Here is a 14,889-nt window from a genome sequence, read left to right on the forward strand (position 1 = left end):
AAAAAGATTTTTCAGATTCTTTGTCTGCAGAGATGACAAAAATTGACATGGCAGTGTAAAAGATGGTGTTTACCATTAGAGGTAAATTACAAATTCCAAATAAAATTAAATTTCAATTAAAAAGATATCTAAATAAAATTACCTGCAACTATTTTGTGAATTATGTCTAACAGTTTTATCTGTAATTTGTGTATGAATCTTGCTCTGTAGTGCCATGAGTTAGTTGCAGGTGGTGACATTGATCTGCGTGAATACATTTTTATTTTATGTGGAGCAATACCTACCTCTGCTGACAAAAGATGGTACTACCAAAGACTTGAGCACAATCTATGACACTGTATTAATGCAATACTGTGGGAGTGTGGCACAGTCAAGAGGTGCTGTATTTCGGATGAGATGTTAAACTGAGGCCCTGTCTGCCCCCACATCTGGATGTAAAAAATCCCACATCACTATTTGAAGAACAGGGGAGAACTCATTACTGATACTTATCCTTCAACCAACATCACTAAAACAGATTATCTGGACATTATCACATTGCTGTTTGAGAGAGCTTGCTTTGAGCAAATTGGCTGCTGCGTTTCCCACTTTACAACAATTCAAAACTACTTCATTGGCTGTAAAGCACTTTAGGATGTCCTGAGGTTGTGAAAAGTGCTATATAAATTCAAGTTTATAATCTATATTAACGACTTGGAAGAAGGGACTGAGTAACGTAGCCAAGTTTGCTGACGATACAAAGATAGGAGGAAAAGCAATGTGTGAGGAGGACACAAAAAATCTGCAAAAGGACATAGACAGGCTAAGTGAGTGGGCAAAAATTTGGCAGATGGAGTATAATGTTGGAAAGTATGAGATCATGCACTTTGGCAGAAAAAAATCAAAGACAAGTTATTATTTAAATGGAGAAAGATTGCAAAGTGCTGCATTACAGCGGGACCTGGGGGTACTTGTGCATGAAAACGTTAGTATGCAGGTACAGCAAGTGATCAGGAAGGCCAATGGAATCTTTTATGAAGAGAGTCTATAAACATCATAGGTTATGACACCATATATTGGCATTCTATTCGAGATCAACTTGGCTCCATTGGCGTCATACTTGACTCTGGATCATAAGAACATACTAACCAAGGCCTGTTCAGGTGGCTGTGAAAGATCCCATGGCATCATTTGAAGAGCAGAGGAGTTCTCCCAAGTGTCCTGGCCAATATTTATCCCTCAAACAATCAACATAGCAGAAAGAAACAGATGATCTGGTCATGATCACATTGCTGTTTGTGGGAGCTTGTTTCCTACATTACAACAGTGACTGCACTCCATAGGTACTTCATTGGCTATAAAGCGCTTTGAGGCGTCACGTGGTCGTGAAAGGCGCTAGAGAAATGCAAGTCTTTTCATTTGTGTCATTGCTGTCTGTGACAATTGGCTGCTGCATTTGCCGACCTCACAAAGTCATCCCTGGGCGGTGCCAAGCGTTTTGGGAGCTGTCAGAAAAGCTTTTCTTTTGGTTCAATGCAAATTATTTTCTTCAATACCCCTGGCAAGTTCGGCGTTTCTCCACCAGGTGGGCGGCGGCTGATCTGCCTGGGCTATCCAAGCGATATTGTTTTGTTTTATTTGGTTAAAAAAAAGCCATTAAGCTGCGGAGCTCGGGAGCCGATTTTCAGCTAAGTGCGCCTGCGCACTGAGACGCCTGGCCCCGGGCTGTGGTAAGTGCGCCTGCGCACCGGGCCACGCGACCGTACGAGCTTCAAACCGCGGCACGTGACCTCTCCGTCAACCGTCGCTTCGCCGGACTGGACGGAGCCGCAACCACATGACCTCCACCTCCCCCTTCTCATTGGGCCATTTCAAATCTCGCGGGCTCCGTCCCCAATTTGTTTAAAAAATATATATATGATGGTAAATAAGTAATTGACAGTTTTTTCTCTCCTTTCCCCCCCCCCCCCCCCCCGAGGAGGAAAAGGAAAAGGAAAGTGGGAAGGTGATGTGAGAAGGACTGAAGCAAAAGGATGGCTGACTGGATTACGGTGGGTGCGGGGACTGGGACTGGGGCCTGAGGCGAAGCGGCTATAACGGTCCGCCCGTCTGGGCGGGACGCGGTGCTGTGATCCCGATCACTCTGAGCTGCTGCTTGCATTGGGTAAATGGCTCCAGAGAGAGTGTGTGTGTGTGGTAAAGGCTCGTTTAAAACCTCAGCTCTGGCAGGGAGGAAGACTCCTTTCACGACCACCGACGTCCTAAAGTGCTTTATAGCCAACAAAAAAGCAATACTTGCATTTATATAGCGCCTTGGACGACCACAGGACGTCTCAAGGCGCTTCACAGCTAACTAAGTGCTTTTGCAGTGTAGTCACTGTTGTAATGTGAAACCGTGGCCCCGGCTGCTCTCTCAGGTGGATGTAAAAGATCCCATGGCGCTATTTTGAAGAGGAGCAGGGGAGTTATACCCGTTGTCCTGGGCCAATATTTATCCCTCAATCAACATCACAAAAAAAACAGATAATGTTGGTCATTATCACATTGCTGTTTGTGGGAGCATGCTTGTGCGTGCAAGTTGGCTGCCGCGTTTCCCACATTACAATAGTGACTACGCTCCAGATGACTACTACATTGACTGTAAAGCGCTTTGAGACGTCCGGTGATCGTGAAAGGCACTATATAAATGCAAGTCTTTTTAATGTGGGAACTGCAGCTGCCAATTTGCGCACAGCAAGCTCCCACGATGTGATAATGACCGGATAATCTTTTTTTTTGTTTTGTTGATTGAGCAATAAAGAAAGGAAAGATAGATTACGAAAGTAAACTGGCGCAAAACATAAAAACAGATAGTAAAAGCTTTTACCGATATATAAAACGGACGAGAGTGACTAAAGTAAATGTTGGTCCCTTAGAAGATGAGAAGGGAGATTTAATAATGGGAAATGTGGAAATGGCTGAGACCTTAAATAATTATTTTGCTTCTGTCTTCACAGTGGAAGACACAAAAACAATGCCAAAATTTGCAGGCCACAGGAATGTGGGAAGGGAGGACCTTGAGACAATCACTATCACTAGGGGAGTAGTGCTGGACAGGCTAATGGGACTGAAGGTAGACAAGTCCCCTGGTTCTGATGAAATACATCCCAGGGTATTAAAAGAGATGGCTGAAGTTATAGCAGATGCATTCGTTATAATCTACCAAAATTCTCTGGACTCTGGGGAGGTACCAGCGGATTGGAGAGCAGCTAATGTAACGCCTCTGTTTAAAAAAAGGGGGCAGGCAAAAGGCAGGTAACTATATTTCGGTTAGTTTAACATCTGTAGTGGGGAAAATGCTTGAAACTATCATTAAGGAAGAAATAGCGGGACATCTGGATAGGAATAGTGCAATCAAGCAGACGCAGCATGGATTCATGAAAGGGAAATCATGTTTAACTAACTTACTGGAATTCTTTGAGGATATAACGAGCATGGTGGATAGAGGTGTACCGATGGATGTGTATTTAGATTTCCAAAAGGCATTCGATAAGGTGCCACACAAAAGGTTACTACAGAAGATAAAGGTACGCGGAGTCAGAGGAAATGTATTAGCATGGATAGAGAATTGGCTGACGAACAGAAAGCAGAGAGTCGGGATAAATGGGTCCTTTTCCGGTTGGAAATCAGTGGTTAGTGGTGTGCCACAGGGATCAGTGCTGGGACCACAACTGTTTACAATATACATAGATGACCTAGAAGAGGGGACAGAGTGTAGTGCAACAACATTTGCAGATGACACTAAGATTAGTGGGAAAGCGGGTTGTGTAGAGGACTCAGAGAGACTGCAAGGAGATTTGGATAGGTTAAGCGAATGGGCTAAGGTTTGGCAGATGGAATACAATGTCGGAAAGTGTGAGGTCATCCACCTTGGGGGGGGGGGGGGGGGAAACAGTAAAAGGGAATATTATTTGAATGGGGAGAAATTACAACATGCTGTGGTGCAAAGGGACCTGGGGGTCCTTGTGCATGAAACCCAAAAGGTTAGTTTGCAGGTGCAGCAGGTAATCAGGAAGGCAAATGGAATATTGGCCTTCATTGCGAAAGGGATGGAGTACAAAAGCAGGGAGGTCTTGCTGCAACTGTATAAGGTATTGGTAAGGCCGCACCTGGAGTACTGCGTGCAGTTTTGGTCACCTTACTTGAGGAAGGATATACTAGCTTTGGAAGGGGTACAGAGACGATTCACTCGGCTGATTCGAGAAATGAGGGGGTTACCTTACGATGATAGATTGAGTAGACTGGGTCTTTACTCCTTGGAGTTCAGAAGGATGAGGGGTGATCTTATAGAAACATTTAAAATCATGAAAGGGATAGACAAGATAGAGGCAGAGAGGTTGTTTCCATTGGTGAGGGAGACTAGAACTAGGGGGCATAGCCTCAAAATACGGAGGAGCCAATTTAAAACCTAGTTGAGAAAAAATTTCTTCTCCCAGAGGGTTGTAAATCTGTGGAATTCTCTGCCCAAGGAAGCAGTTGAGGCTAGCTCATTGAATGTTTTCAAGTCAAAGATAGATAAATTTTTAACCAATAAGGGAATTAAGGGTTATGGGGTGAGGGCGGGTAAGTGGAGCCGAGTCCACGACCAGATCAGCCATGATCTTATTGAATGGCGGGGCAGGCTCGAGGGGCTAGATGGCCTACTCCTGTTCCTAATTCTTATGTTCTTATGAGTGATAAATCCCCTGCTTTTCTTTGAAATAATAATAACTTTTATTTATATAGTGCCTTTAATGTAGTAAAACGTCCCAAGGCGCTTCACAGCAGTGTTACAAGACAAAACAGATAAAATTGACACCATGAATTTGAAATAGTGCCATGGGATCTTTTATATCCACCTAAGGGAGCAGACGGGATCTCTGTTTCACCTCTGAAAGATGGCACCTCAGGCAGTGCAACACTCCCTCAGTACTGCACTGGAGCGTCAGCCTTGAATTTTTTTTATGTGCACAAGTTCCTGGAGTGGGACTTGAACCCGCAACCTTCTGATTCTGGGGCGAGTGTGCTATCCACGGAGCCATCACTGACACTACTACATGCGGTACTTTTTGAAGTGCAGTCACAGTTGTAATATATGAAACGTGCCATCCAATTTGAGCACAGCAAGCTCCGACAAACAGCAATGTTCTGTCAGCCAGTGGCTCAGTGGGTAGCACCCTCGCCTCTTGTGCCGAAGGTTGTGGGCCCAAGACCCACTCCAGAAGCTTGAGCAGAAAAATCTTGGCTGACACTCCCAAGTTCAGTGCTGAGGGAGTGCAGCACTGTCAAAGGTGTCTTTCAGATGAGACGTTTCATCAGCGGATGAGCTGAGGCAAGGTTGGAAATGGGCAATGTTATGGATGCAGAAATCGGTGTTCTTAAATATGCCTCGGACATGTGGCCGGAAGCTAATTTCACGGCCAAGTATGACACCAAGATTGCAAACAGTCTGGTTCAGCCTCAGACAGGTGTTTGCCAACTAACCAACACCATTAAAACATGGGATGTAAAAGATCTCATGGCACTATTTTGAAGAAGAGCAGGGGAGTTACCACCTGGCCAATATTTATCCCTCAACCAACATCACTAAAACAGATTATTTGGTCAGTGTCACATTGCTGTTTGTGGGAGCTTTCTATGTGCAAATAGGCTGTCGTGTTTCCTGCATTACATCAGTCTGCGTGGCCCCCGGCCTGCGAGCACCATCGGAGCAGGCCGGGGAGCGGAAGGAGCAGCGTGGCAGCCTAGCCCAGCAGTCTGTGCCGTCCCCCGGCCTGCGAGCACAATTGGAGCAGGCCGGGGAGCGGAAGGAGCAGCGTGGCAGCATACCACTCCAGGGATCAGCACATGCTGGAGCAGGAGAGCAATGGCAGTGAAAAGGGACGATACCAAGGTCCAGGTCGGCGATTGGAGCATAGGCAAGTACATCAGGAGCGGCAGGATCGAGGCGAAGAAGCGGCGAGAGACTGTAGCGGGACGTGATCGGGGCCCAGGAGAGGCCCAAGTTCGGGCCCCGAAGAGGCGAGGGCCCAGGCGCAGCACTGGCCAGCCCAGACTGCGACATGTGCGCGCACTAGGTCCGTGCAGCAGAGCAAGTCTCCAGTCATCTTGGTTAATCCTTGAACAGCCACTGGCATCACATGAGGAACATGACTGCTTGGGAAAGATTCCAGTAACTGCAATTGTATGGCAGTAGAGAGCCCGCTTTCAGGAGATGGACAAGATGACTTGCATTTATACAGTGCCCTGCAGATCGTCCCAAAGCACTTTACAGGGAATTAAGTACTTTTGAAGTGTTGGCACTGTTTTAATGTAGAAAATGCCACAATTTGTGTTCACCAAGCTCCCATGAACAGTAATGTGATCATGGCCAGATAGATTCATAGAAATATACAGCACAGAAGGAGGCCATTTTGGCCTATCGTGTCCGCGCCAGCCGACAGAGCTATCCAGCTTAACCCACTTTCCAGCTCTTGGTCCGAAGCCCTGTAGGTTATCCAAGTACTTTTGAAATGCTATGAAGGTTTATGCCTCTACCATCCTTTCAGGCAGTGAGTTCCAGATCCCTATCACCCTCATGGTGAAGAAACTTCCCCTCAAATCTCCTCTAAACCTGCTACCAATTACTTTCAATCTATGCCCCTTGGTTGTTGACCCCTCTGCTAAGGGAAATAGGTCCTTCCTAGCCACTCTATCAAGGCCCCTCATAATTTTATACACTTCAATTAGGTCTCCCCTCAGCCTCCTCTGTTCCAAAGAAAACAAACCCAGCCTATCCAATCTTTCCTCATAGCTAAAATTCTCCGTTTAAATTTAAATTTCTTGGTTTTGGTTTAATGTCTCCTCTGAAGACTCCCTCAGTAGTTCACCGGTGTCAGTTTAGATTTTGTGCTCCAGTCACTGGAGTAGAACTTGTACCTGCAACCTAACTCTAAGGTGAAAGTTTTACCACTGAGCTACTGCTGACACTGCAATGGTAGATTATTAGTAAATGAGTAAGGTTTAGAATTTTGGATATACAGCGCTGGGGATTATAAGACCTGAGCTGACATTTGCACGGTTGCCCGTAGAGAGCATATATTGACAATGCATAGATTGCTATTGACAGCCACTATTGTTGCTAACTGCCTCCTTTTTATTAAAAAATTATAACCTATTTGTTTAAAATTTGTTTAAAGATTCGGAAGGTGAATATGGATCAAAATGGGGGTTTAACTTGGATTGAAAATGCTGAAGATCAGTCTCCTTCTTCATTGGACCCGAGATTATTGTTTGGAAGGTTTGTGAATTTTAGACAGTATTTAAAAAAAAGTATTCATAATCGTTTGTACCATAATTGTTCGTACCATTATAAAAATTTAGCAATCTTACTCTCCGCGGAGGGTGTGATTCACATATGGAGTAATACAAATCTGGGACTGAGTTAATCATAGAAGCACAGAAGGAGGCCATTCAGCTCATTGTGCTGTTGTTGACTCTTTGAAAGCTATATAATTTAGTCTCCATCTCCTGCTCTTTACCTACAGCCCTGGAAACCTTCCCTTTTCAAGTATATATCCAATTCCCTTTTGAAAGTCACTGCTGAATCTGCTTCCAGCACCCTTTCAGGCATACATTCCAGATTATCATAACTCACTGTGTTTTAAAAAAAAAATGATCTCCATATCCTCTCTGGTTCTTTTACCAATTATCTTAAATCTGTGTCCTCTGCTTATTGACTGTCCTGTCAGTGGAAAGAGTTTATCCTTATTTACTCTTATCAAAGCTCTTTGTAATAATGAACTCTTCTATTAAATCTCCCATTAAGCTCTCTGCCCTAAGGCTAACAATTCTAGCTTCTCTAGTCCCTCATCCCTGGTACCATTCTAGTAAATCTCCTTTGCACTGTCTCCAAGGCCTTAACATCCTGCCTAAAGTGTGGTGCCCAGAATTGGGGGGACAAATTCCAGCTGAGGTCTAACCAGTGATTTATAAAGATTTAGCATAACCTGTGTACTCTGCCTCTATTAATGAAGCCAAGGATCCCATATGCTTCTACCTGTCCTGCCACTTTCAATGATTTGTGTATGTGAAGTTCCAGATCTCACTGTTCCGGTACCCTCTTTGAAATTGTCCCATTTAGGTTATATTGCTTCTCCTCATTCTTGCATCGCTGCATTAAATTTCATCTGCCATGTGTATGCCTATTTCACCTCTCAGAAGCCTGCTATACCATTCACTTCACTGTTTACTACATTTCCAAGTTTTGTGTCATCTGCAAACTTCGAAATTATGCCTCTTACCCAAATCCAAGTCTTTGGTATGTAAAAGAGCAGTGGTCCGAATACCGACCCCTGGAGGATGCAACTGTACACTTCCCTTCAGTCTGAGAAACAACCGTTCACCACAACTCTTTGCTTTCTGTCTCTTAGCCAATTTTGTATCCACAATGTCATTGCCTCTTTAATCTTACGCGTTTCAATTTTGCTAATTTAATTTCATACAATTTAGCTAATATAGGTAAGGAATAGATTTACATTTATATAGCACCGTTCACAACTTTAGGATGTCCCAAAACTGTTTATAGCCAGTGAAATATTTTTGAAGTATAGTCACTGTCCTAATGTAGGAGATGTGACAGCCAATTTGCTCACAGCAAGGTCCCACAAACAGCCATGAGGTACATGAATGGATAATCTGATTTATGGATATTGGCTAGGGTACCTGGAGAACTCCCCAGCAATTTTTAATAGTACCATGGGATTTTTTACACCCACCCGAGAGGGCACGTGTGGTCTCAGTTTAACGTCTCCTCCGAAAGGTAGCACGGTTGACAGTGCAGCACTCCTGCAGCAATGCACTGAAGTGTAAGCCTGAATTATATTGCATTCTATTATTCTGCTCGTGATCACTTAATTTGCAAGGCTATTGAGAAAGAGTGGGACTAATTGGATAGCTCTTTCAAAGAGCCGGCACACTGTCATATATCATTCTGATTCGTATGTGGCCCGCAGGTGAGAAATAAGGCCTTTCTCTCAACCATAAGATATTCTCGCTCATGTTAATGACCAGAAACAGTGACATCTGTGTACTACTGTTCAGTTGTTGCTTTTAGCTTGGTTGCCCGTCACACTGGGATCTGCTGATGCTTGTGCAGCCTCGTGTAGTGTAAATATGAAGACCAGCTCCCTACTTTTTATTTTGCTGAAATCACTTCCCTTAACTCAGTGCCACATTGGAAGGTCGACATTTTATAGGTCTGACCATTGAGTTATTTTATTGTGGCTGGCAGAAGCAGATCCACACATCTGCCATTGACTATGCTTATGCGATCTAAAGGCATGTACGCTTGTTACTTTGGGTTATCTCTAGTCTGCAAACAATCCTCCGAATTTGCAAAACACTCCCAGTCACTGATGCGGACATATCTGGTTAACGTCACAACACTTGGTGATTTCACTTGTTGAAAGTTAGCGGGAACTGTTTTGGAGAGTTGGCAGCTGTTTGACACTAGAACATCAATAATATATAATGTATCATTTCTTGCTTTTTATTTGTAGCGGATGGAAACAGGAAATGTCTGAATTTTACTAAAGCCTCATATTATTGCTGTTAAATACCACACTTTTTACTCTCATAAGATCGATTAAATCTCCAGGCATTAAAAGCACCACCTCCCAATATGTCTCTAAAATGCTTCACCTGCAGTGAATTTGAAGTTTAGTGTCTGTTGTTGTTTACATACGTGTGTGCTATTTTTGCACAGTAAGATCTCACTAACATCATTGAGTTTGATGATTAGTTTTTGCTGCTGTTGATTTGAGGGAGGGATGTTGGTCAGGATGCTGGGAGAACTTCATGCTCTTCAAATGATAATGGGAATTTTAAGATCCATCTGAACCACTGGAACAGACAGGGTCTTTAAAATATCATCTGAAGGATGACACTCTGGCTAAGTTTGGAAGGACTAAACATTAATGGTACTATACTAGTATTTTTCTCAATTGATGTAGACCATAGATTGGAAGGTAGCAAATGTAACCCCGTGCTTAGGCCTCCGCTTTTAAAATCTATATCAATGACTTGGATGAGGGGACCGAATGTAATGTATCCAAGTTTGCTGATGATGCAAAGCTAGATGTGGAAAGTAAGCTTGTTGGGAGGATGCAAAGTGGCTGCAAAGGATTATAGATAGGTTAAGTGAGTGGGCAAGAAGATGACCAAGTGGGGAAATGTGCAATTATCCACTTTGGTTGGAAGAATAGAAAAGCAGAATATTTTTTTAACAGTGAGCGACTAGTAAATGTTGGTATTGAAAGATTTGAGGGTCCTTGTACACGAATCACAGCAAGTTAGCATGCAGGTACAGCAAACAATTAGGAAAGCAAATGGTATGTTCGCCTTTATTGCAAGGAGGTTGGAGAGTTTAGCACTGGGGGTGGGGTGGCGGAGATCACAGTCTCAGGATAAGGGGTCAGCCATTTAGGACTAAGATGAGGAGAAATTTCTTCACTGAGAGAGTTTTGAATCTTTGGAGTTCTCTACCCTTGTGGATGCTCAGTCGTTGACTGTATTCAAGACTGAGAGCGATGGATTTTTGGATACTGAGAATCAAGGGATTGGGCTGGAAAGTGGAATTGAGGTAGATGATCAGTCCTGATTTTATTGAATGGCGGAGGAGGCTCGAGAGGCCGTATAGCCTACTCCTGCTCCTATCTCTTGTGTTCTTATACAGCGTAGTACAAACTGAGATTCCAAGTGACAAACTAATGTACTTGGGGCCAGCAGGTAATCACTTTATTCACCAGCCACTTTGGCATTTTGTGTATTTAGATGATTCTCTTGCCCCTTCTTCTCCTGTTCCCGATGCTGTTTGCACAGGTTCTGCAGTGAACACTACCAAGTTAGCGATGAAAGTCTGAGAATGTCAAGTGATTATGAATGAATTGTTGTTGGGTTTCTCAGAGTAGTCACACTGCACTCTCTACGTATTATGTACTGCAGGTGAATGTCCTTTCTAATCTTTGACACTTTTTCATTTTTTAAGAAACCCCAAATTTGACAACACCAAGGGCCCTGATGTGGCAAGAAAGTACTGTCAATTGGCAATGTATGAGAACAATGAAGTAAGTATTGCAGCAGTTGTGTGTCCGTAATAGGTGAGTTTGTACAGTACTGTGTAACTATCTCACGGTATCTATATGTAGCGTGTCAGCCCGAGACTACTGAATTGGAAGGATGTTTGTTTGGTCTTAGTACTTGTTTACATTTTACTGCTTTATTCATTTACTTAATCAATGAAAAAGGTCACTGGTAAATACGACATTGCTTTATTTTCTTTTCCACAGCAACCTCGAAAGGGTTATGTTTTGTATTTGTTAGATTGCTAGATATTGATGCAAAGAAAGCTGTTTTAATGTGGAATGTTAAAGCTACAGATGCAGCTGTGTTTTGAAGAAACTCGTATGGACATTAACTTGCAAGGGTAATACAGAAGTGCAGTCATTTAAAATATTTGTATCAATGCACTATAGGAGGAAAAGCATGCTTCAGCCCATATGTTATAAAGTGTGATGCCCATAATTATTATTCTTAAATTTCTCCCATTATCAGTGACTGTCTTCTACCCACAACTACTTCACCCTGGTGTTATACAGCTCAAAAATGCTCTCGCCAGACGTAATCCACATTTAAAAGAACATCATCTAGATTTGTACTCCTGGTTTATTCCCAAGTTGAACTGAAAATAGTAAGAGAAATGAGTACTCCCACTATTACACTTTATTGAAATCCTGGTGACAACCTGAAAATTACATTCTTTACTGTGTGATAGTCATACTGTATTCAAGGAGCCTTGTAATTAGGGAGCTGAGCACTTGATACAGTTAGGGATGAGAAACTGTAATTTTGATAGACTTGAGATACTAAGGTTAGTTCCACAAGAGCAGAGAAGGCTAAAATGAGATTTAGTAGAGATTTTAAAAATTAGAACAGGTTTCGATATGTTGAATAGGGAAAGACTATTTCCTGTGGTTGGGGCCAATGATGAGTGATAATCAATTCAAAGTTATCATTAAGTATTGAGGATAGCAGTTAGGAGAAATTTATTTGTGCAGAGAGATGTTAGAGCATCAATACTTTGCCAAAGAGTAGTTGAGGCAGAGACCATTGCATCTCAACATAAGAATTGCTAAATATTTGAAGCAGAGGAAGATACAGTGCTTTGGGATAGAGAGCACGGCAGTGGGTTCAGTTTTGGATTGCCCTTGCAAAGAACTGGCACAGTTGCAACGGGTGAATGGCCGCCTGTGCTTTAAAAGTCTGTGTTACGGTACGTGATTCTTTTGTCTCCTATTGTTTTTACGGGTGCTGCATCATAGAAACATAGAAAATAGGTGCAGAGGGAGGCCATTCGGCCCTTCAAGCCTGCACCACCATTCAATATGATCATGGGTGATCATGCAATATGATCATTCCTGCTTTCTCTCCATACCCCCTGATCCCTTTAGTCATAAGGGCCACATCTAACTCCCTTTTGAATATATCTAACGAACTGGCCTCAACAACTTTCTGTGGTAGAGAATTCCACAGGTTCACAATTCTCTGAGTGAAGAAGTTTCTCCTGATCTCGGTCCTAAATGGCTTACCCGTTATCCTTAGACTGTGACCCCTGGTTCTGGACTTCCCCAACATCCTGCAACTAACCTGTCCAATCCCGTCAGAATTTTATGTTTCTATGAGATCCCCTCTCATTCTTCTAAATTCCAGTGAAAATAAGCCTAGTCGATCCAGTCTTTCTTCATAGGTCAGTCCTGCCATCCCGGGAATCAGTCTGGTGAACCTTCGCTGCACTCCCTCAATAGCAAGAATGTCCTTCCTCAGATTAGGAGACCAAAACTGTACACAATATTCAAGGTGTGGCCTCACCAAGGCCCTGTACAACTGCAGTTAGACCTCCCTGCTCCTATACATTTACAATCAACCGGTTAACGCTTCAATTACATTTGTTGACCAAGATATTTCATATGTACACTGATATTCAAAGAGCCTAGTTTAAAAGCAGCAGTAATTTAGAATAGATTATATAGTTCCCATATAGTCTGCATAACCTCCAAAGTAAATATCAACTAAAGCAGTGTTACCTAATAGAATGCAGAGAACCATATTCAATTTAGAAGAGGTTTGTGCACGATCCTGGCAATTTGCACGACTTAACATGATTTTTAAAGAGTATTTGGCAGCATTCAGTGGTTAAGGGAAGTCTTTAATCCCAGACCTTGTATTCAATGTCTTTCAGGAAATGGGATAATGTAATATGAAAAAAATTGCTTTCCTGCGATGAACATCTTAAAAATATAATTGCGAACCTTTTTTCATTGTGCAGCATGAATCTTAAGATTCTGTTTGGCCCATAACCTTATTTTATCTTAATGGTGTTGAAAAAAGACCACTTGGTATTCAAGCTTATGCCATCAAATTTTATCCCTCTGGTACCCTAAATCCCTCTAAGTCATCCAGCTTAATTTTTGACAGCTCCCAGCTTAATTTTTGACAGCTCAAGTACATTTGCTGCCACTTTTGCATGGCATCTACTCCATAACTGTGGGCTGATCTGAAATGAGAAGCTCGCTGTGCGAAGCAGTGTTGGGAGCTCCCTGACCAGCATTCCATCACTCTCGTATAGCGCTTTGCAATAATCTTTAGAGTGGCCTGTGAACAAGGCATTAATTGGAAGAAAATTTGGTAACACTGCTTTAGTTGATATTTACTTTGGAGATATTCGGTGGACATTGTTAAACAACAGAATACCCTATATAACAAACAGGTGCTTGGGCCTCTAAATGATGTTGACATTGATATTAAATTCCATTGAAATTGAATTAAATCTTTGACTTGAGCAATATTTCAACCTTTTCAGGTGATTTCAAATAATCAAAGTTATGCTGCACCTGCTTTGTTAAATGAAAACTCTGTATCTGATGGAAACCTGGGGAAAGAGCTTGATATTATTACAGTTTTTAATGATTCTGTCAGGTAAATATTTTATATATCTTTTCATAATCTGTGCCAGATATTGATTGGGTTGATGGATATAAATCGCAGGTAATGGCTTCATTGATGGCTTTCGGTGAAGCCATTGCCCAGTGTGGTACTAAGTCATACAGTCTAGGCAACTCCTAGATTCACTCTCATCTGCACATTAACAGGTGTGCTACAATTGGCTTCTGTCCTGAGGTGGGCTGGGGAAAAATTAAGTGGCTTGCTCTTGATGGCTACCCAGAGAACTCTGGTGCAAAGTGTGTGGATATCAAGTGATGGCAGGATCTGGCTCCGCTGTGATGCCCTCTATGGTTGAACAGGCTGCCAAGTCTCGCCTCGTTCATGAAGAATGGCCAGTAGGGTGAACCATCTATGCAACTGTAATTTTCTCGGGTTTGGCAGTTTACCATTGAGTTCCGTGTTGGTCCAAAGCCATGCGCTACATTGATTTCAATTAAGCTGTTAATTGTCGGTAAAATCGGCGAGGTAGCCTAGCATTGAAGGACACCCAACCTGTTGGGTCTTCATGCAGAAGTGAAAAACCCATTCAACAGAAAAATGTAGTGAATATTTTTCGACTTGAGGCTAGTGATTGTTTTAATTGTGCAAGAGAAGCACATATTTCTGTGTGACTTGTTCCACAGGTTTGAGAATCAGAAATCGGAAAACTTCTCTTCAGCGTCTGTCAAGCATACTGCAACGCAGGTATGTCATTTTAAAAAAAACAAAACACTTTTTGCATTATTTAAGCATTGAGACTGTGGGTGACTTGACTGCCATCATGGTACTGAGCAATACACACCAGAAAGGTCTCTGCGTCGATCCCTGGTGCGTGCTCAGCCAGGGCAGCAGATGGGATGTAACAATGATTTT

At 42.7% G+C, this 14,889-nt stretch overlaps 1 protein-coding gene across 4 annotated transcripts in view; it reads left to right on the top strand.

Annotated features, from left to right (window-relative positions):
- Positions 1-1,807: 1,807 nt before the first annotated feature.
- cdca2 (cell division cycle associated 2) overlaps positions 1,808-14,889 on the top strand; it is a 50,291-nt gene continuing 37,209 nt past the window's right edge. For 3 of the 4 annotated variants that reach the window (XR_011588401.1, XM_070866078.1, XM_070866079.1), the window contains exons 1-5: positions 1,808-2,030; positions 7,176-7,276; positions 11,024-11,102; positions 13,895-14,010; positions 14,661-14,721. Coding sequence is in view for 3 of the 4 variants with exons in the window: in XM_070866078.1 (XP_070722179.1) it covers positions 2,013-2,030; positions 7,176-7,276; positions 11,024-11,102; positions 13,895-14,010; positions 14,661-14,721 (375 nt within the window). In the remaining variant the exon portion in view is untranslated. Of the gene's footprint in view, positions 2,031-7,175; positions 7,277-11,023; positions 11,103-12,150; positions 12,308-13,894; positions 14,011-14,660; positions 14,722-14,889 lie in introns of those variants that run through there. The other variant, XM_070866080.1, reaches the window with a different exon arrangement.

The sequence above is a fragment of the Pristiophorus japonicus genome, chromosome 22 (assembly GCF_044704955.1).
Source record: "Pristiophorus japonicus isolate sPriJap1 chromosome 22, sPriJap1.hap1, whole genome shotgun sequence".
Classification (NCBI taxonomy): Eukaryota; Metazoa; Chordata; class Chondrichthyes; family Pristiophoridae; genus Pristiophorus; species Pristiophorus japonicus.